The sequence below is a fragment of the Salminus brasiliensis genome, chromosome 15 (assembly GCF_030463535.1).
Source record: "Salminus brasiliensis chromosome 15, fSalBra1.hap2, whole genome shotgun sequence".
Classification (NCBI taxonomy): Eukaryota; Metazoa; Chordata; class Actinopteri; order Characiformes; family Bryconidae; genus Salminus; species Salminus brasiliensis.
In genome coordinates, this window is record NC_132892.1 from 21,963,178 (window position 1) to 21,985,360 (window position 22,183).

Here is a 22,183-nt window from a genome sequence, read left to right on the forward strand (position 1 = left end):
GTGAACCAGCAACAGGTTCAAGGGCATCTACAGCTCAGTGATGTGCTAGCCTGTCTGGTGGTGTGGTCCCACAGCAGAGCCAATGCAGCTGTTGTGGAGTCCCTGTCTGGATAAGCTGGTCCGCATAATATTAGGCAGGTGGTTTTAATGTTGTGGCTGATCGGTGCAAATTTGAACAGCCATTTAGTGTTTTTATTAATTTGCATATTTTGGAAAAAAAAATTTTAGATTATTTTTAAGTATTTTTTTCTAGTTTGGTAGCAACCCTTGTACTATCCTACTTGGTATCAATATCGAATATAGCCCTAATATCTAATATAAAATATATGTATCCATTAGTGTGGCGCGTGAGCTCATTTTCCCGCCTCTATTGACGGTAGCCCCGCCCCTTCATCTGATCAAGATGCTTCAACTTGGCTGCGCCTGGCGGAGTCACACTTTTCAGCACGGAGCGCGCGCGCACACACCGAGCCGCCTCGCGCCTTCACCCAACTTGTGAGAAGAGTTCCGTCGCCTTCAGTGAGAGAGACAGAGAGAGAGAGAGAGACACAGAGAGAGACAGGGGGAAAAGAGAGAGAGAGAGAGAGAGAGAGAGAGAGAGAGAGAGAGGGGAAGAGAAGAGGCGAAAAGGTGAGGAAAAGCCCCGGTCACCGTTAAGCGCGTCCAGCCGCTGGAGACTATGGGGAGAGGGAGACGCTTTCGCCCGGTTTGGTACGGCGTCTTCGGCGCGCTGGTGCTGATGTTCCCGGTCAGAACCGAGATAAGTTGCAGGTCGTGTCAGCTGGCGGCAAGTGGCGAGTGGCGACCGAGGCAGCAGCTGGTGCTGCTGAAGCTGAAAACGGACGCCCGGGACTCCCTCCTGCAGGCAACAGGGTCCCGGGGCGAAGTTGCGGGAGATGTGGGCTCGACCTCCAGCGTGGAGCAGCAGCCTGAGAGCGGCCGAGAGCGCGAGGAGGAGGCGGTGAGGAGGACCGCAGCGGTGGCGGTGGCGGCAGCGGCAGCGGCGTCGAGGCGAAGTAGACGGAGTAGCACGGACCCCTTTGACGCTTTTGAGGAACTGGGCTCGACTTTGAGCCGCGGTAAAGTTCACAGCCGCCAGTTTGCCGACGGTGGACCCGAGGCGCGTCTCAAGCACCGTGGACGTAGGAGCAGCGGCGGCGGCGGCGGCGGCGGCAGTAGCAGCGGTGGTAGCCGGGAGCGAGCTGAGCTCAGGTGGAATAAAGAGGAGAGGAGGACGTCCAGCTCCAGGCAAGAGGAGCTGAAACTTACCAGCTCCACCTTCGCTCTGACCGGAGACTCCGCTCACAACCAAGCCATGGTGCACTGGTCCGGCCAGAACAGCAGCGTAAGTTTCGCGTAGCATATATTTGATGTCCCCTCGCGGACATGTTTCACTTTACGCTTAACTGGCTGTGGAGATGCGGCGGCGGCGGCAGGCGGCGGCGGCGGTGGCGGGCGGGTGGACGAGCTCGCTCGCGCGCGCGCGCATCTGCCTCGTGTGTTGTGTTTGAATGCATGCATGCGTGCGTGCGCGCGCGCGCAAGCGAGCGAGAGGCGAGCGAGCGCGTGGGAGATGTAGGGCGCGCGAGGTTACGCGCGACGTCCTACCGCAGTGTATTTTCGACAGGGGGCCGATAGTGCACATCTTCTACCTCGCTGACCTCCGGCGTGCTTGTGTCGTCTGTGGGTGCAGGTGAATGGACCAGAAGCGCAGTGTACGCCTCTGCTTTAGTACCCGGAGTTACACAACGACCAAGTGTTTCTCCTTCTCTCTCTGAGCAGCGCTGCTGTCGCCTCCCCGGCTGAGCCTCAGCAGTTCTGTTAGCTAGCAGTTCTAGGCCAGGGTTTTTTTTTTCAGTCGCTTTGCTCTGATCTGCTATCAGCCTGGATGCATTAAAAAAAAGTCACAACTCAGCAGGCACCAGTGACACAACGTCGTCTGCTGTCTTACAGCGTTTCTGCAAAAGGTGCTTGTTACAAGGTGGTGTCTCACAAGGCTGTCACAGCCTCAGTATTAAGCAGTGCTGCCATATGATTGTGTGGCTACTTACTGGCAACTTAGCAAAATTCAATGGAAATCTGTGCCCATCATGATCCTTACACTGTACACGGGGTCCTGGGGTAATTCTGTCTTTCACAGACGCTCCATACTTTTTCACGCTGTCACAACAACATTGTCACAACCTCCTAGAATGATGTCAGAAGATGTTGTCATGATTCTGGAGGAGTTACATTTTAACGTTGTGACAACGTAGAGAGAACTAAAACAATAGGGTGTTAAAACGTTGTCACAGTGTAACCATGTTTCCTGGGTCGTCAGTTCAACTTTAGAAAGAGGCTGGACTTCAACGTTGGACAGACGTTGAATTTTATTTGAGATTGAACATCAGGTCGACAAAACCTAACATTGTACAGACACTGCGTTTTGGTGGGAAACCAGACAAAGAAGACAGCATTGTAGGCATCAAAACAGTAGGTTGTTGTCACAGCGTTTTGAGAGTGTAGCCATGTTTCCTGGGTTGTCAGTTCAACTTTAAAAAGAGACTGGACTCCAACGTTGGACAGATGTTGAATTTTATGAGGTTCTTTGTACAGGCACTGAGTTTTGATGGTAAGTAGGCCAAACAAGACAACATTGTGGGCATCAAAAGAGTAGGTTGTCGTCATAACGTTGTCACAGTGTAACCATGTTTCCTGGATCGTCAGTTTAACTTTAGAAAGAGGCGGGACTCCAACGTTGGACAGACGTTGAATTTTATTTAAGAATGAACATCAGGTCGACAAAACCTAATATTGTACAGACACTGCGTTTTGGTGGGAAATCAGCCAAAGAAGACAACATTGTGGACACTAAAACAGTAGGTTGTTGTCACAGCGTTGTGAGAGTGTAACCATGTTTCCTGGATTGTCAGTTCAACTTTAAAAAGAGGCTGGAGTCCAACGTTGGACAGATGTTGAATTTTATGAGGTTCTTTGTACAGGCATTGAATTTTGGTGACAAATCGGCCAAACAAGACAACATTGTAGGCATCAAAACAGTAAGTTGTTGTCACAACGTTGTGAGAGTGTAACCATGTTCCCTGGGTTGTCAGTTCAACTTTAGAGGCTGGACTTAAGAGGCTGGACTTCAACGTTGGACAGACGTTGAATTTTAATTGAGCTTGAACATCAGGTCGACAAAACCTAACATTGTACAGACACTGTTTTGGTGGGAAATCAGCCAAACATTGTGGACACTAAAACAGTAGGTTGTCGCCACAACGTCTTAATGTCACCTTGTTTTCTGGGATGTCAGTTTAACTCCAGAAAGACGTAGGACATTAGACAGATGTTGAATTTTAGGGGGAAATAAAAATCGAGTTGACGTCAAAACCAAACATTGAACGGATGCTGAATTATGGTTGGAAATCCAAGTAACATATCCGTCAATGGTTACTTAACATCATGACATGAAACAACAACGTTAGAATTTCTCGTGTGTACACGTTAACACTACAAAGTTTAGCAGATGTTAGCAGGGTTTTGGTTACTATACTTCACAACTGTCTGTTGTGAAGTATAGTGATTTTACGTCAATATGACCTTGTCGTGTGACGTTTAGAAGACGTTGGATTTTGGTTACTTTACAGCACAATCTAAAACCAACTAAATATCAACAGCAGCTGCTGTCTCTATTCTCCGTCACATTGACGTTGGCGTTAGATGTCGCCCTGACATTGAATTTTGGTCAGCTGTCGTCAGAACCTTCATGCAACCAGATTACAATGTCTGTTGATGTTGGTGGTCAGCTGAAATATGGTGTACACCTCCAGTACTATTAAAACGTGTTGTAAAATCCGAGCAAAATTAGGTCTAGGTGGCTGTTTTCTCTTTCAGCACCACGGTTGCTCTTTCTCTCTCTTGTCCATGGAGGAACAGCAAGCTAAATATCTCATTTAACTGAGCCTCAGCTTCAGCGAGAGCGTGACATTACCCAAGAGAACTTTACTGACTGCCTAATTTTCTGTAGTCCAGTCCAACCATGTGACATCATCAGTGTGATAATAATACTGGATACTGGGGTTTGTCTAATAATCAAAACATTTATATTATGTTTATAATTTGTATTCTGATAGCATTGGACATGTACACTTTTTAAAGCCATACAAGTCTTAACAGACAGGGTTCCCTTCAAATTAGGGGCTTAATTAGAGTCTTATGGGGAAAGTGTAAGTATATCACGATATTTGAAGATGTTTCCATGCTACTCAGTATGATACTGTGTTTTTGAGACTTTATGTTCAAAGTAATGCAGTGCACCAGTAGTGCTAGTGTAGAAGCTGCTATTGTAATGAAACGTACAGTAATGGCTATTCAACATTGAACACGCTAGTTCTGCCTTCTTAGTGATAAAACATGTAGTTGGCCAGTGTTCAATGAAGTTGTCATAGAATTTATTTATGCAGATTTTAAACCCATTATTTCGCATTGTTGGAAGTATGTTACTGATGCCCAGATGAGTTTTTTTAAGCCTGTGTTCAATCATGTTATTATGCCTCAGAATGAAACACGCTGTGGTGGGTTTGGGGGGAAAAATATATAATAATTACCTAGTCCTGCAGGATATTGGGTTAGTGTTACTGGTATTCACAGGGTTCTCTCAGTGTCCACTGCTTCTCTTGGTGTCCACTTGGTACACTGTGCGTTTGGTTGGTTGGCTGGCCAGCTGTATGTACGTTTGTGTTGTGGTTAGCTTTAATTTAGTAGTCTGTTAAGGTAGTTCAGTTTATTTTTGAGGGCTAACGTTAGCTTTTAGTATAGCACGGACACCTGCTTGTTTCCCTGGATTTCGCTTTGTCTCGGTACTGTATGAGCTCCCCTTCTGTGGACACTGGCACAGGAAGATCCGCGGTCATAAGGTCTGGTTTGCTGATAACTCCTTGAGTCTTCTGATTCTCTTGACGTGATTGTTGTGTTTGGCCGCACCACTGCTTTTCTGTGTGTCAGAAGGTTTTACCTAGTGCGCTGGGTGTGTGTACATTTTGTGGCCTTTAATAAAATGATTCAGGACTGTTATGTAACATTTTGGGGGTTTTATTGGCCTGTTTTTAGCTCTGTTTTGGTTAAGCTGTTTTTTTAATGGTATGTCATTTCCATGTGCCCAACTCTCATTATTTTACTACGCCAATGTAAATACGGCCCATTGTAAAACAGCTTTAAGCATTGATGACAACTCTGGAAAGCCTGTTGTGATGTCAGTTGTCATTATAAATAGGGACACACCGGTATGAGAATTGTGGGTTGTTACTGATTATTCATATTTTTACTGTATGCATTTGCAAGTATGATATATATACATATTTGTGTAGGGTTATACATACAGTAAAATGAGTAAAACAGATTGTATTATAGTAGCCCTACTTTTCTGCAGTATAATAAATACATAATCAAATAATGGTTTTAAATATTTATCTAAACTAAATCTGTGCAATTCTGGTAATCTATTTTTAATCACTTATCTGCTGATGCTATGCATCGTTAATGCTAATGCTAAAATATTGATAGCATATCACCCATCCTTACATTAGATTAGACACCTTAAAGTACGGACACCTACCCTCACATGGTTCCATGTTATGAGCAACTAGGACAGGCCTGCTTGTCAGAGAGCAGTAAATGTTCTTTAAATGTCATAACAATAAACACAGAGCAACAGGTCAGGCATGAATTCGGAAGTAGACTGACGCTTCACACGTCAGATATGTTGCATAATTAACCGCTATCACTAAGACACTGTATATGCTGTTACATGGGTCTGGATTGTTACAAGTAGGACTAGGCATTGCAAAGATATCTGTTGTAACCATGATAAATTATATTACATCTTTAGCTTTATGAACACTGCAGATAGTCCATTATGACTATCTATTTTATCTATTATACATTTTTTTCTTATTATACATTTTGTACATTGTCACTTTACCATTTACCAGAAGGCAACCATGAATATAACTTTAAACCCTTTCACTCTTGGTGGTCACCACACTGTACATTCATTATTTTGTGTCATTATAGTCATTGTATTTCATGTGTTCATTATATTGGTCATTATATGTGCATGGGTGTAAATGTTATATTTGGATAACAGCCTGTTTAGTGGACATTACTAGAAAACCCAGACAATTTGTGACCAATAAGTGCAAAGCAGGCAGTGGGTTATAGTTGTTTTATTTTCATAGCCAGAGCAGTACATGTAAAATATGATGAATTATTTGTTTTAGAGCATAACATATTGGCCTGCAAAGAGAATAAAAACATTTTGCAAAAAAATCTTAATTGATTTGTTTTTTTTTATGATTCACGCATGTAATGTAAGTTAATGTAATGATAATGTATTCCTAGCATTTTAGGACATTTCTGTTGGTCCATTAAAATAATAATAATCATAATGAATTTTTTTAAATACATATTTTTAAGTGCAGCTGTTATGATCAAATCACATACAGAAGAAATCTAGGGTTTTTCTGCCCCTTTTTTCCTGAATATGTTTGGTAAAGACAGACTTTGAACAAATTCACTAAATACAGTAAAAGAAGTTGTTTAGGTGAAGTGTGAGAAACAGTGATGGTAACTGATTTAACACCTGAGTTATGATGTAAAAGGGAGTGTGTTATGGCCTGTCACAGCTGTTTGCAGAGGCAACGTTACCACCCAGAGGTTCTGTGGACGGCACTGAAGTGGGACAGCGATTTCTGGTCATTAAGCCTACCATCTCTGAACGGTTAGCGCTACAGCTGTGCATAACTGATCTGTCAAAACTGCTCTGAAATAAAAGTATGTCAGTAACTGTACCTTTGGAAACACACCAATTAGTTCTCTTTCCCCTACTTTTTGGAACTTTTTCATATTTCCACAGCATTTGAGTGGAACCCCAGCTAGAGTGAAAAGTTCCTGAAGTATCAGGATGCTATATTTAGGCCTTATGTGCCACCCCCTACCTACTACCTAATGACTAGGCATCAACTTTTCTGCCTGGCTAATTCTTTGCTAACATTCTAGCCATTGCTGTAGAATTACAGCCCTCTGTATAGCATGTCTCTTGTTTTCAGACTAGCATATGCAGTATGTAGTTGCAGTATGTAGTTTTTCAGCCCTTACTGTACGCTCTTCCTGGCAGTCTTGTCAGTGCTGAAGTTCCTGTGCCTCTGGCTAGATTCTGGGACATTTAATTCTTTATTTAAGCGCGTTATTCACTCGTACAGGTTCGGTGCAGGAGAACGCAACAGTCAGACGCTGAAAAACTCTGAAAACTTTAGATCAGACTCGTGACAGGTTGAATCACCTTCACCCTTCTCCAGGAGCTGAACTCACTCTCTTCTTGGCGCCCGAAAGCCTTGGTGCCATTGTTATACCCCTTAATTGAATTTTCCCACTGTTGCACTGTGAATAGGGGAGATTCAATAGAGAAAGTTTTTTTTTTTTTTCGGGATTTTGTTCCCTCCCTGTTACTGCGGAAAGCATAGTCGGGAGCCTCACAATGGAGTGAATAAAACGGGACGTTGTGTTAAAGACGCAGTTTTAGCACAGTGGATAATGGGTAGGAAGTATTCGTTACTGTATGAATGCGTGGCAAAACAAAAGACGAGGTTCTTAATGGTTCTGTCCCGCATGAATGTAAATGAGGATTAATGGAGGGATAAAGCCTCTGGGTGTTTACTTAGACGCTGTGATTGTGTATATATGGTATGGAAAAAATAGTGCTGGTGCATTAGGGTGTATGTGTGTGCATGTGTCTGTGTAATGTGTCGACTCCATCTGCAGCTCACGGATGGGTTGGGCATCTGCTTTCTCACCACGGTCTAGCCACCATTCTTTGACGCGCACACACTTTCATAGGGCCAGATGGACCACCCTTCTGAAGACGGCCAGAAAACATGTTCCCGTCCACAGCTTGTGCTGCACACTGCTGTACGTCGACATCCAGCAGGGCTCAGGTTGTATTTTTCAAAGGCTATTCATGTTAGAAGCTTTTTAACAATTGGCATCTTTACCTTGAGCTCTGCAGAGTGGTGGGCTAGAGTGTGGCAGGACTTTTTCTTGCGCTTGCTTTGACTGGGCAACATCCAGGCCTTGGTTATGGTCCTCAAGCCTTTTATCAATGTTAAACCTGCTCCTTACAGACTGGAGTATTAGACTTCAACTGATCCTATTAGGAAACTGGTACATGCTTTTATTGTTTCATGACTCATGGCCACTGCAACTCTGTAACTGTACTGGATTGCCGAAAATGGGGATTGATAAGCTACAACTCGTCCAGAACGCTGCAGTCAGGGTGGTAACAGCAACACACTAATATTGGAACCATTACACTGGCTTTATGAAACTTGGGAAGTTGGAGGTCAGTAGCACATAACATTTAAGAGGCTACCCTCCGTAACCTTCGTAACCTTATATGAATTTCTGTAATATCGAACATGCACTAGCACCAGAACATAGCTGCTGCATCATTTAAGATGGGTCATAAAATCATAAAAATAAAATTTAACTTAATAACTGCCTAAACACTACTCAGTTTTCATTGGTTATAGATGGGACCCTTTTAGATTGAGTCGCTGACCAGTATACACTACTCGAAATAATCAAATATTTTATATGCTTTGACTGGCCCGTGCCACTCACAGGCTACACTACACTTACACTCTCCAACTGTTGACTCTGACTGACAAAAACATCTAGCCTATAGCCAACCAGCAGGCTAAGATTCCGCCAGGCTAAAATTGCATAGTGTGACCCCAACTTTAGGAAAGATTTTAAAGGACAGCTGGGTTTTAAACCTTTAAAGCAGGTCTGCTTAATGTACCAAACATTAACAGGAGAAGAAGCAGCGAGGCAGCCTGTTGATTTTGTTTATGCACCTTAAAAAAGGGACAATTTTCTAAGTGAGATCAGACCAGCAACAGCAGGTTTATTTTCAAGCTGAGAATCCCCTGTCCTGATTGGGTGGGAAAGACACAGAAGAACACTGAACTCCTTGCCGTGTTCATGAGACCAGTTTGAGGTGATTTTTGCTTTGTGACATGGTGCATTATCATGCTGAAATAGCTACTGCAGCCTCAGCTTTCTGTTCTTGGCTGACAAAAGTGGAACCTGATGTGATTTGTGCAACTCTCTTCTGGCTGGTCTTCCTCTGCGCACCATCAGGCCCCTGCAACTCATCCAGAATGCAGCGGCACGGGTCGTCTTCAATGTCCCTAATGCTTCCTGTAGCTGTTTCCCGCATCAGATTCAAAACCCTGACGCTGGCCTACAAAGCCAAGAACGGACCAGCCCCTCCATACTTGATGGCAATGGTCAAAAGCCGATCTGCACCAAGAGCACTTTGAGCTTCAATACGGCTCGGCTCGACCTGCCATCCCTCAAAATCCGCGGAAGACAAGCGTCCAGGCTTTTTTCTGTCCTGCACCAAAGGGGTGGAACGAGCTTCCCCTGGGTGTCCGAACGGTCGAGTCGCTCGCTGTCTTCAAACGCAGACTGAAGACCCACCTCTTCTGAGAGTACTTGGACGATTAGAGTACTATGGTCACCTTATTGTATTGTGTTTAGTAATGTCTAAGCTTAGAGGTATCCTTTGAATTATTGGTCTATTCTAACTAGCTAAAGTTTTTCTTGGGTAAATAGCAAAGCACTTTGTAAGTCGCTCTGTATAAGAGCGTCTGCTAAATGCCATAAATGTAAATGTAAATGTGGTCTTCTGCTGTTGTAGCCCATCAGTCACAAGATGTGATGTGTGGTGCATCATGAGATGCTTTTCTGCTCACCACGATTGTACAGAGTAGTTAAGTGAGGTCCTGTAGCCTTTCAGTCAGCTTGACCCAGTCTGGACATTGTCTATTGACAATGTCTCAATAATAAGGCATATCTGTTTGCAGAACTGGCCCTCGCTGGATGTTCTGTCTTTATTACACCACTCTGAGTAAACTCTCGAGACTGTTATGCTGAACATCCAAAGAGATCAGCACAGTTATGGCACACTCAAATCACTCAGAAGATCATATCTGTCCCCATTCTATTGGTTTTTTACATTGCCTAAATGCCCAGTAATTGCTTGAATGAGTTGGTGTGTAGGTTTTTCTGTGCTTGATAAGTGTGTATATATATAAAAAATGGAGCTGTAAAAGTTTTCAGATCTTTAGGAATCTGAAGGCCAGCTTGCGTAGAACGGTAAATTCCAAACATTTATTAACAGACCTTTGATGTCTATGGTCTAGGAGTGTGTAAATGTCTTTTTTCGCTCTGTTCATCCTAATATATTGTTGTACCATCTCATATACACCATACACGGGTGGTCTATACACAGCTCTGTGAGATGACATTTTATAAGTGGTTTGCCAAAAGCAAAAACATCTATAATTTGCATTTCTGTTATTCCTGATCAAGGGAGCTCTTTTCTAGCCATCAAAAGGATTGTCTCCTTTCACTTTAGAAGGAAGACAAAATGTGTTTCAGTGGACACCACAAAGGAAATCCATCATTGTTGACGGACTGATACAACAGATGAAAGATACGAGAAATAATCTGCTTTTTCTCGTTGTTTTTCTTGTTCTAAATAGAAATAGCAGATCTGCAGTTAATGACAACTCGATCACATGAAGTTCCTGTTAACGTTGTGAAATATGCTACCAACACCAGCTGTCAGACACACTCGCGCGCGCACACACACACACATACTCACAAAAAGGGCTCACACTAACGTCACTGTGTGCTAAAACCTATTTCAGGCTGTTTTTTGCACACTGCTTGCTAGAAGTGCTACATTTGCAGAAAGAATAGGAGAAAATGGGACTAATCGCGCAAAAGCTGCCTCTCCAGTTTTGTTCACCCGCCTAAACAAATACTCCTAATTGGATGGTTTGAAAGGTGCAAGAGTCCACAGTCAGCAATGCTCCAGCTGTTTGAACTAGCACTTGACAGCAGGGTGTTTCACAGAGCACAAAGTGATATGAGGTAAAAAGTAGAAGCACTTTTATTTTTAACTGTCCCGATGACCACGACTGAGCACAGCAGGGTGTCCCTTTCAAGTTTATAAAAAAGAAACACATCACATTTGCTTATAGCGCTATTGTATCTACATGTTGTAGAAACCGAGATGGTTTCTGTTCTACATTGTAATCTATGCTCCGTTTCTCTAAACTACCATAGAAAAAAGATGATTTCAAATTACAATGTGTTCTGCAAGACAAATATATAATAATTAGGGATGTCAAATTAGTTATGCATTACCAAAACTAATTACTAGTGTCAACAGTTGTTTAACTAAGGCTTTGAAATATGGTAAAACATTATATCATGATATTTAAAGTGATATGTGCAATTTTTTTATTGCAGACAAAATGCACTTGTAGAGGCAACTAAAAACTGCTGTCTAAAGTTTAAGTAATTTTTAAACAGGCATAATTACAAGCTGAATTATGAATCACTCAATTACCAAATAATCTAATGTAGCTGTCCGCTGTAAAAATGAGCTTGTTGTTGTTTTTGCATTTACTAACTAACAATGAAGTCAACAAAGATGAATAAATTATTTAAAAAACTTTCTTGCTAATATAAATAATAAATAAAAGTGTTTTTTTTCCTGAAACCAAGGAAGTGTCAAGAAGCAGCAAGTAAATGTAACAAAAGTAATTTAGTGTAACATAATTTTTTTGGATCAGTAAAAAAGAGAAAAGGCAGACAAATGTGAGACAGTCATTTCAGCTTGAAAGTATTTTGTATTACTGCTACATTTTTCTTAGTGACTTTTATTTTGACATGGTCTATTTGGTAGTTTGTATTAGTGACTTTTATTTTGTCTGTAATGTAGTAGGTCATTTGTAATTTAGTCTTTTGTTCTGAGGTCAACATGATTTCTCTTGTTTACACTCAGCTTGTGTTCATATGAGACTCCCACGCCTCACACTAATACAACTCTGCTTTTCTCTCACCACAGTGAGGTTGTTGTTGCAGATGTATGACCATGTTGCCTTCTGGCTCTCGTGGCTCTGTGTTTACAAACTGTAAGGCTTTTATCCATATGCTCCATTTATGTGACTGACAGCTGCTCAGACTGTGTGTTTTCACAACAGTTCTGCGTCCAGATTGAGAGAATTATTACTATAAAAAGTAACAGTGGCAGTAAAACTGTAACAACAGCCACAGCAAACAGCAAAGTAGGGCTCCAGTTGTCCTCAAAAGCCTCCACTGTAACACTGATTCAAATGATATTAAGTACCTTTATTATCATTACACTGAACAAGTTGGGAAGCTGGGGTCAGACTTGCTACAGCATCCCTGGAACAGAGCAGGTTAAAGGACTTGCTTAAGGGCCTAACAGTGGCAGTTCTGCTGACATGGGTATCGAAACCACAGCCTTGTGATCAATAATGTAGTGTACCAGTATAACTGGCTTAAGGACATGGATATAAAGGAGCCTTTCTTTTTAATAATGATATTTTGCAAGCACTGGAAATGAAGACAAACCAATGAAGCCTGCACGCCAACACCTTTTCCCTCTTGAAAATAAAGTGGATGTATTTTTTTCGATGACGTAAGAGCGATTTTTTTCTGCATGCTTGTTGACTTTGAACAGCTTCCCCCAGTTTAAGTGCTCCTAAATCATTGAGTGCCAGGTGCAGGTTTCAAAACATTTTTTCAACTCGTGAATAGGAAAAGTGGTGTACTTGACTCAGGAAAACATAGCTTCCAGCCTACAGCCCCTTACAAGTACCACTTATTTAACAAGACAATAATTTGATTATCACAAGGATAATGTGTACTAGCACACACAGAGGCCTCTTTTAACTCCACTCTCCGGTCTCATAGCCCTGAAGCGTAGGCATGATGGGGGAATCTCAGATTTTGTGAAGCGCATGGAGACACCGCTACCTGTTCAAGTAGCATCATTTAGCGCTCTGTAGAACATTAGGTAAAGTTAGACGTGAGATAGGGTTCACACCTAGGTCAGAGCTGTCTGGTTAGAATGTGATGAGCCAGATTTGCTAATGCTTATTAGCACTAGGATTTGCTGTACGTTCAGGGGGGAGGTCAAACAGAGGTGGCTATGCAGAGCTGAAGCTAGTGTGCTGTAACAAATTCCAGCAGGCAGCCTCCTGCCACCTTGTAAAATGTTACCGCTTGAGTCTTGTCTCATTGAACGTCATTCAAGATGACATCGAGTGCATTAGTATGCAATAGTATACTGAGAATGAACAAAGAATGCAATAGTAAGTATGTGCCTTTTTTGGGATGTTGTATTTGAAGACTGTTTACAACCCTGTTATTTTGCCTCAGAATGAAACACGGTAACTTTTTATTTTACAAAGAGCTTGTAGGAAGAAAATACCTACGAGCTCTGCTTTTATTGGTTGGTTTACGTCATCAGTAATGGTTCATAGAAGCTGCATATTATAGCATAGTCTTAACACTAAGTAAAATGCTGTCATTCTTACCATATACTGTTGTTGTCCTCTCATTGTGTCCTCTTAGCGCACTGTGCTGTTATAAAGCTTACTTATAAAACAAGAAGCTGGGGCTTTTCCTTCGGTTGTGTGTTTAGCTTAGTAGGGATGCACCGATCCCACTTTTCCCCTTTCTGATCCGATACCAGATATCTGCTAAAACAGAGCACCGATACAATACCAACTCTGACTTAAATACTGGATAGATGGCTATTAATCCTGATATTTACTGTGTTCCATTTTTCTAGGTTTTACATTTCTTATCCCAATATTGACATAACAACATTTTCTGGTTGAGGTACTGCACATTTTAAAAGATTCAGAGCTATGGAAAAAAAAACAAAAAAACAGTTGCCACAGTGCAGAAATGTGTGTAAGTAGGAAGGCATAATATTGCTAATTTTGACCAAACAGCTTTTAACTGGTGTTTAAAATTCACAATTCAGAGCAGTGAGAAAAAATGCCAGTTTAGAAACAAAAAGTCAAATAAAGTCAAGTCAAATTCATTTGTATAGCTATTGTTTTCACAAAGCAGCTTTACATAATCAGTAATTAGTAAAACACTGACAAAAAGAAAGATGCATTATGTGAAAAAAGCTGTGAAAAATCTAAGACCCCCAGTGAGCAAGCCACTGGCGACAGTGGAAAAGGAAAAACTCCCTCAGAGCTGGAGAAAGAAACCTTGGGAGGAACCAAGACTCACAAGGGGGACCCGACCCATCCTCCTCTGGTCAGAACTGTTTATAAATGATTGATAAAAGCTACCAAACCATCTATACTGTTGAACTGCTCTGGTGTACAACATATTCATTATTATAATATAATAATCATGGTGTAATATAACTTAATATAGTCATGGCAGTGATGGTCAGAGTAAAGAGAGTAATGATAGTTATTAGTGGTAATATCAATAGTGGCAGATAGTTAAGAGTCATTAGGCAGGTAGCAGTGGGGGGCGCAGGCCTTCTGGCTGGACTGGTAGGTGGCAAAAGTGCTTATGCAGCAATTTCACATTCAGGTACTAAATTTCAGTGTCTGGCCTTTAAACATGCTGATGTGTTTAATAGTAATAATTGCAGTTTATTGGTTGTTTAAATGTTTGGTTTCATAACAAAGTATGCAAAAAATAAATATGAGCGCTCGTAAGCTTCATGGCTTCTATGCTTTCTATTGCTGATACCAATACTGTGTGTAAGTGCCAGTATATACAGTATCCCTGTTTGCTCCACAGGCTTTTGCTTTATGGTGTGCAGAGTTTGCACTCTTTTTGTGGTCATGAGACCTGGTTCACATAATAAACCTGTATTGCCATGACTAGCTGAGTCTGGTGGTGATGTGCTGCTCTCCAGTGTCAACAACAGCATATTCTCCCGTAACCACCACGTTCTGCTGTTTCACCAGCTTTGACTAGGGCTTTCGCTAGTGTGCTGGATGTATGTGCATTTTGGAGGAAAAAATAAAACCAGTCAACACTGTTACAAAACAGTTTTGTGGTTTTAGAAATGTTGGCCGCTTTTCAGCTCTGTTTTGATTACGCTGGATTTTCTTTTGAAGGAGGACGCAGCCGACAAGGTTCATGGTATGTTACCTTCCATGTACCGAACTCTCATTTTTCACCCATGCCAAGGAAAATACAGTTTGCCATTCTAGTGTCTTTCTAAATAGCATTCCAGACCTGATAGAAATGAGTTCTGCAACTTGCAGCTGAACAACAGAAGGATCACATTTGCTTTGCTTTGGGCAGAATTGGAATTACTGTGCAGTAATGGTGAACTTCGCAGTCAGGGTAAACAAACCCCCTGCGAAACAGAACAGAGTTTTTGTGTGTTCTGGGTGTTTAATCACACAAACTGATCCAGTCTGAGCCTTTTTTGTCTGTCATATGGATATCCTTTAAACGTGTGTTCACATATAACAATTCATTGTGTGAGAAACTGAGATGTGGACTGAAATGCTCTCTGCTCTGTATGTGGTGTTGTTAGGGAGCCATGGAATTCAGGTTTGCTGCTCAAGCTGTGGCGCTCTTGTTTAAAACTCGAGGAGCACCCCTGCATATGACGAATAGCCCGCCTAACAAAGTTTTTCTGAGCGCGGGGCTGCATATAGAGAGGACTAAATCACCTGTCATGAAAAAGGGGGAGGCTTTTCCTCAGTAGCAGACCGTGGAATAACAGGGTGTTAGTATTGAAATATTGCTTATCAGAACAACTTCTCATTTACTCATTTATATTCACCCTTCGGTAAGCTCCATATCCGTTCACAATAGGCTCTCTAATATCATGCACAAACAAGAGAACTTCAGTTCAACTTGTTCAAATATGACTGCAGCAAGAAAACACATTCAGGATATGATATTTAAAAAGAAATGCATTTGGAATGGTGGAATAGTGTGAATTAGTAAATCAGAAGTATTGCAATAGTAATGTATTAAACATTCAGTTTACTCTGTATTTAATTTCCAATCAAGATGGCCCTCCAGTACAAGGCATCCTTAAGTGAAGATACTCGACTCTCAAGGAATGAAAAAAAGTCACTGGTTAAAACAAAGATTAAAAGCATAGAGGAAATGGGATGCCAACAACTGTGCAAGGTCTGGTAGACCACCACAACTGTCAAGCATCAGAAAAACAGTACCTAAAGCACTTCTTTGAGCAGTCTTTGAAGAGACGAAAATCAAGAAGAAAACAAGCTCCAGTGTTGCTTCAAAATCCACAGGTGTTTCTGTCCATCCTTCCACTGTAGTTCTGAAAGGGTGTGGATCTGATCAAGAAGCTCCTACTGAGAAAAGCAAACAGACAAAAACAGGAACACTCGCAAATTAAACCACTGGCCATCCCTGCCCTAACCCTAGTCTTTACCATAGCTTAAACTTAATACACTACACCTAAACCTAACCTTAATCATAACCTACATTTAAAAATGATAATCATAATAATAACAGCAATAAAGTCTTACCATTTCTGCAGGAGGATCTGTCTATTCATTTCTCCATAACAGAGAAAAGAGGCATGAATGTAGCTGTGGCGCTGACGTTTTCTCAGTTCTTCTTCAAGTACAGCGCCAGTAGATGTAAAGTATGTTAAATATCTTCGTGCAAATGTTCCAAATTTGTGCAGTTGCAGTTCAGTTGCGTCTATGCATCTTATAAGATCTTGTCCAGACCTCAACATTGTTGAATGTGTTTAGGAGAGGCAGACATTGCTCCAACTTTGAGTAATTCTAAAAGATCTCTGCACAAAAAACTAAAAGCAAAGCCTGTTTAAACTTGATATCAGGGAATCAAAATGATGTATGTTGATACCCAGTGCTCGGCATCTGTTTGAGTGTCAAATTGGACAGAAAGTATCAGAATCAAAGCCACAGATTCTATTAATTATTAAAAGTATTAATTCTTATCTTTACATTAATGAATAAACAGTGAAAACAAATTGGTAAACATTTTGGTAAACAATATCAGCATGGTATCAAACAACAATCAACTTCCATCCACTTTCACAAGATGACAAAAGATGGAAAAAAGCATCCAGATAAACAGGCAGTTTCAGTGCGTGACATAAACTGCATGAGTTGATTACTTATTCTTTTAGATCATGACAGAACAGGAGGAAGATCTCTCCTTAATCTATTTTATTTTGATGAGGTGAGCAAAGTTAGGTCATTGTAAAATACTCAATAGCTTTAAAGTAATCAGCGTGGGTACCAGCATCCATACTGACTTGTGGGGCCATCCCAGGTTTCGTTTTCACAAACTCCTGAAAATGTCAGGAGATTCAGGCCCGGTTATTATCCGGAGTTGCCCTTTTACACATAGCGTACAGCAACAGGAAATGTTCCACATGGCTTAGTGCAGTAGTGATGAGGGCAGGAAAACGTGCAGTGACTTATCACTTCCTGTTTGTATAAAACAGGTTAGTATGTTCATATTTTGTGTACTAACCTGCCAAACCCACACTACAAAGATTAGTATATAAGCCATCCCTTAGATTTTGTTTTGCATGTGGGTGTGGTTCGCTTTTAATGTTGAAGCAAACCTGTTATTTTATCATTTGTACAAACGTAACTACTACTTAATGACAGCTTTGACTGGAAATTTAATGAATAGAGAATTTTTGCGAGTGCAGTTTATTATACATACAAAAGTATTCAGACACTTCTTTTAATAAGCAATTTCATCTACTCTCATGCACAGCTTGTTTAGTCGTCATAGAAAAGCATTGTTAGTTGAACAGGACTTTCTGGAGCAGCCACACATGAGTCTAAAGTCACCATGCTCACCAGATAGATAGATAGAGGGGTATAAGGCCCTAGAGTGCTGGAGCTCCTCTGGGATAAGTTTGAGTGGCATTTGTGATCTATAACTAATCATCCATTATGAGTGCCTGACCTCACTAATGCTCTTGTGGCTGAATGCCATCAAATCCTCACAAAAATGAATCATTTCCAAAATCCAGTGTAAGGCCTTTGCAGTAGAGTAGAGAATGTTACTGCATCACCATCACCATTAATTTCAAAAGCAACTCTGAAGTAGCAGGTGTCTACAAACTTTTGGCATGTAAATCTGTAAATCATGAATTGTACTGTGACTCTTAAGCTAGACTGACACTGAGTTTGTTCATAGGCATGTGATAGCCCTAATAGAAACTGTACCAATCCACAGTATTTCCTGATGTGTGTATATATATATATATATATATATATATATATATATATATATATATATATATATATATATATATAAAGAGTGGTTAGACTTGAACACAAGACTCTTCAAACTGCAGGTGAAATTTGTAGAGATGTCATGTGAGAAATCCTGGAGCTAGATTATGTAAATAATGTACTAACTGAAGCAGTGGCTTGCCTGTAAAAGCAGTAACTGAGACTGACACTAGCAAGGATAGTCGCTGAGCCACTTGCAGCACTTTACCCCTTTGAGTCTTCAGCGGGCAGCTCCTGTTGGCGAGTCTGCTTTCAGCCGAAGCTCAAGACTATCCAAGTCTCAGTGGTGTTCTTCTCATGATCGCCCACGAGCCGAGGGTTTTGGCCCGTTTTGCAGTTGCTAAGATAATTGCGGCTCACTGGGCGTGCTGGGTCGCAGAGTGATCGCTCGCAGACTCGGACACGCTTCGCCGCTCCAGGTTTATCCTCATCAGCTGGCAAGACAGAGTCTGTCTGCCATTATTCAATGACTCCTTCCTGTTACCTTTCTTCCTTATTGAGTTCTTTCTGCTACTTGCCTGGCAAAATAACCCGCCATTAATAAAAAGAAAATTAGATGCTACACCAGTGCTTCCCACAGGGAGAGAGGAGGCCTTGGAGAAAGGGATCATATAAATAAAGATGTGATTTAGTGGTAATGGGCTCAGATGAGACCCAGGTGTTGGTGTGGTATTTTGTTAAGTGTGAGATGTCTCCGAGTGTGTAATCCATCTTCTTTTGGAAATTAAATGCTGCAATCACATTTCAATTTATTGCGGGTAAAAGCGGCATCCGTACTTACTGTGGGACTGCGCTAAAGGCATGGCAGTTACACAGACAGTTTTGAAGCTGTTTTGGAGCGAGGCTATGAAATGATTGCTACATGCACGATATTGTGACATTAGATTTTATGACAAACCAGTGCTGCTGATGGTTTTCACACTGTCCTCAGCCCCGGTGTGCTAAAAGTGTAACTATGCTGTCACGACTAAGGTGAGAATTGAGTCTGGATATAAAGCTGAGAAGTCTCTTCCAGAAACTTCACATTCATTCCAAATGTTTCAAAACTGGAGTTTCTATATAAGACACAGTGAATACTTACTGCTAGAGGTGTTTAAAGCCAATTGATGGATCACAGTGTGTTGATGTGAGGTGCCCAGTGAACTGTATTGATTTTGTAATGTAATTACTGATTATAGTGGATTATCATTTCTTGGCTTGTTGTATTTATTTCACAGACTTCGGCTGTGTAAGTAGTTGAATTCTGGGGCAAAGTAGGGCATATTTCAGAACAGTCTCATCTGTTAGATACAAAAAGGATGGAATTAACCCATTAAACAGCCTATGGACGGCCAGCGGACTGAAAGGGTTTTTACAAACTACTATTACCAAAGAATAGCCCCACCAGTTTATACAGAAACCCCTGTAGTTACTAAATAATAATAATACGTAGTTAGTGTGTAATAAGTCTTTCTGCATTAATTTATTGTGGATATATTATTTGGATATTGTGTATATATTTGTAAATATACTTGCATTTTACTTTAGTTTGCAATAAAATAAAGCAATAAGGGAATAATAAAATAAAATATTTAATAATTAAAAAATAATGAAAAAAAGTGTTAACTCTGGGTTAAATGAGTTTTTTTTAATAAAAAAGTAGGGTCATTTTCATTGTAAATCGTTAACCTCCAGTGGGTGGAGGCTTATTACTAAGTGTGTATTTTAAAAATAGTCAGGTCAAATGGAATCATGATGATGTTTGAGATTTTCTTATGTATGGCATAATTTCTTAGACAACAGCAATCAGATTAGATTATGTAAGGAAAGACTATTCAGAATGTACACCCCTATATACAGTGGGGAAAAAAAGTATTTAGTCAGTCACCAATTGTGCAAGTTCTCCCACTTATACCTATGATGTCAATTACAGGCCTCTCTCATCTTTTTAAGTGGGAGAACTTGCACAATTGGTGACTGACTAAATACTTTTTTCCCCCCACTGTGTATATATATATATATATATATATATATATATATATATATATATATATATATATATTAAGGCTGGGCGATATGGACCAAAAAATATATCTCAATATTTTTAGATGAATGCAGTTATACGATATATATCTTATTATTTTTTCATCCCATAAGGTGATAAAAAAGGCACCTCTGCATCAAAGCTACATGGCTCAAATATCACACAGGCACTTTTATTAACATTTAGCTGTAAATGTACATGACACATTGCTCAAAAATAAACTATTGGCATATATTAAATAATAATGCTCCTCCAATACAATAATGTTCTATTGTGCTATTAAAATGTAAACAGAAAAGATACAGAGCAAAAACAAAAGGCTGACTTGTTCTTTAGGAAGCCAGTTTCCAGTAGGGCTAGGCGATATAGACAAAAAATCATATTTCTATAGATGAAAAATAATGTGAAAAAACTATATAATAACACTTTCAAACTTACACCTATTACAATAAAGGTTATTGTAAGGAATTATGCTGTGAGTTCTCTCTGTCCCACCAAGCAGTAAACACTGCCATTTGCTCTAGTTCCTCTAGTTCCTCTAGTTCCGTGACCTTAGTCCAACCCAACTCAAAAAAAAAAGAGAGAACTTACCTTACTTCAATTTTAAGAGGAGGACTCAATGTTAATACTTGTAAGATTGACTTTCTCCCACCATGCTGAGCTGAATGGGGCCATTATTTCTCAGGCTGCTCAGCATCTGCTGGTGGACTGTACAGTCCTGATGTACAGGCGATTGGCTAAATCGCACTGTGGGAGAAAGGTTGAGTTTAATGGCAAAATCAGAGGATTATAAATCAGAGCGTTCCACCACATCCACAATTCCAGCTTCACTGAACAGCGTGGAGAACATTAAACTGTATGGGAAAACTGTGGATATATTTAAGTAGCGTTTGTGATGAAACACGATTAGGCTCTGCCTTCTGGGTTTTGTTTTGATTGGTGGAATAAAGGTTTGCTTTCCTTTTAAGCCTCCCAATATTTACATGCGTGCGGGCCGCCAGCATTAAGAAGCTCTCAGTTTACACGTCTTTGCAGTTTCGTTAAATTTCATCTCGAAGCTCAAATAGTAGGGGGTCTGTAAACGTGGCAATTAAAGTGCACTTTGCTGGATGAGAAAAAAGAAACAGAGCTGGGAATTAGAGATGCTGAATTTCAAGGTTGACACTTCAGACTGAAAGACACTGATAATATTTGGTGGCAGCACACTGACGAGCCTATTCCATTAGCGCAGTATCAGCTGAATGAAGCCTTCAGAGATATGGAGCGATGTCATCATTTGCACGTTTTGGTGGGATTTCAATTAAAGGTCAATTACGAGGCGGTTTTGCAACAGTCAGACCATCCAGACTAAACACAAATTGAACACAAGGTGTGTGATGACTGTATCAAAGGGCTTCACTTACATGTATGCGCACAAGTGTATACACATACTAATCCACTAATCTGTCACTGCAAGGCAGAACGTCATCTCATGTATGTGCTTCTTGCAGTTTCTCCAGAAATTGAAAATGTAGTCATGTGTGTCATTGTAGCGTGTTTACAGATCACCCAAACGATTCTGTCGCCAAGAGAGAAATGGTTCTTTCCTTCTTTACAACCAGGCAATTAAGAGATATTTGCTTTGCATTCATTGCTGTGTGCATACCAAGTAAGAAAACGTGAAGTAGACTAATGGTGCTCTTGGCAAATATTACAAATGATCCCAGAGCTGAGTGCATTCTGTTAATTGGTGCATGGCTGGTAAGTGCAGTCTCATGTTTCGTGACTTTTTTTTTTTCATAAAGTTTCATTAATTATTATTTCTGTTTCCTCATCAGTGGAGAAAATGGTATTTCTGACATTATGTTTCTTTTGACTTGCTGGATATTAACTTAATGAACTGTAAAGGGCCAGACAAGATGTGAACACGTGGAAGTCCTGAAAGTGCACTTGCCCTGAGGTTAGAATATGCTGCTGAATATTATTGTGCAAA

General features: G+C 40.7%; 1 protein-coding gene across 3 annotated transcripts in view; it reads left to right on the forward strand.

Annotated features, from left to right (window-relative positions):
• Positions 1 to 494: 494 nt before the first annotated feature.
• sorcs1 (sortilin-related VPS10 domain containing receptor 1) overlaps positions 495 to 22,183 on the forward strand; it is a 262,548-nt gene continuing 240,859 nt past the window's right edge. For all 3 annotated transcript variants that reach the window (XM_072656709.1, XM_072656708.1, XM_072656710.1), the window contains exon 1: positions 495 to 1,345. In XM_072656709.1, the coding sequence (XP_072512810.1) occupies positions 680 to 1,345 (666 nt within the window). In that variant the 5' untranslated portion in view covers positions 495 to 679. The remainder of the gene's footprint in view (positions 1,346 to 22,183) is intronic.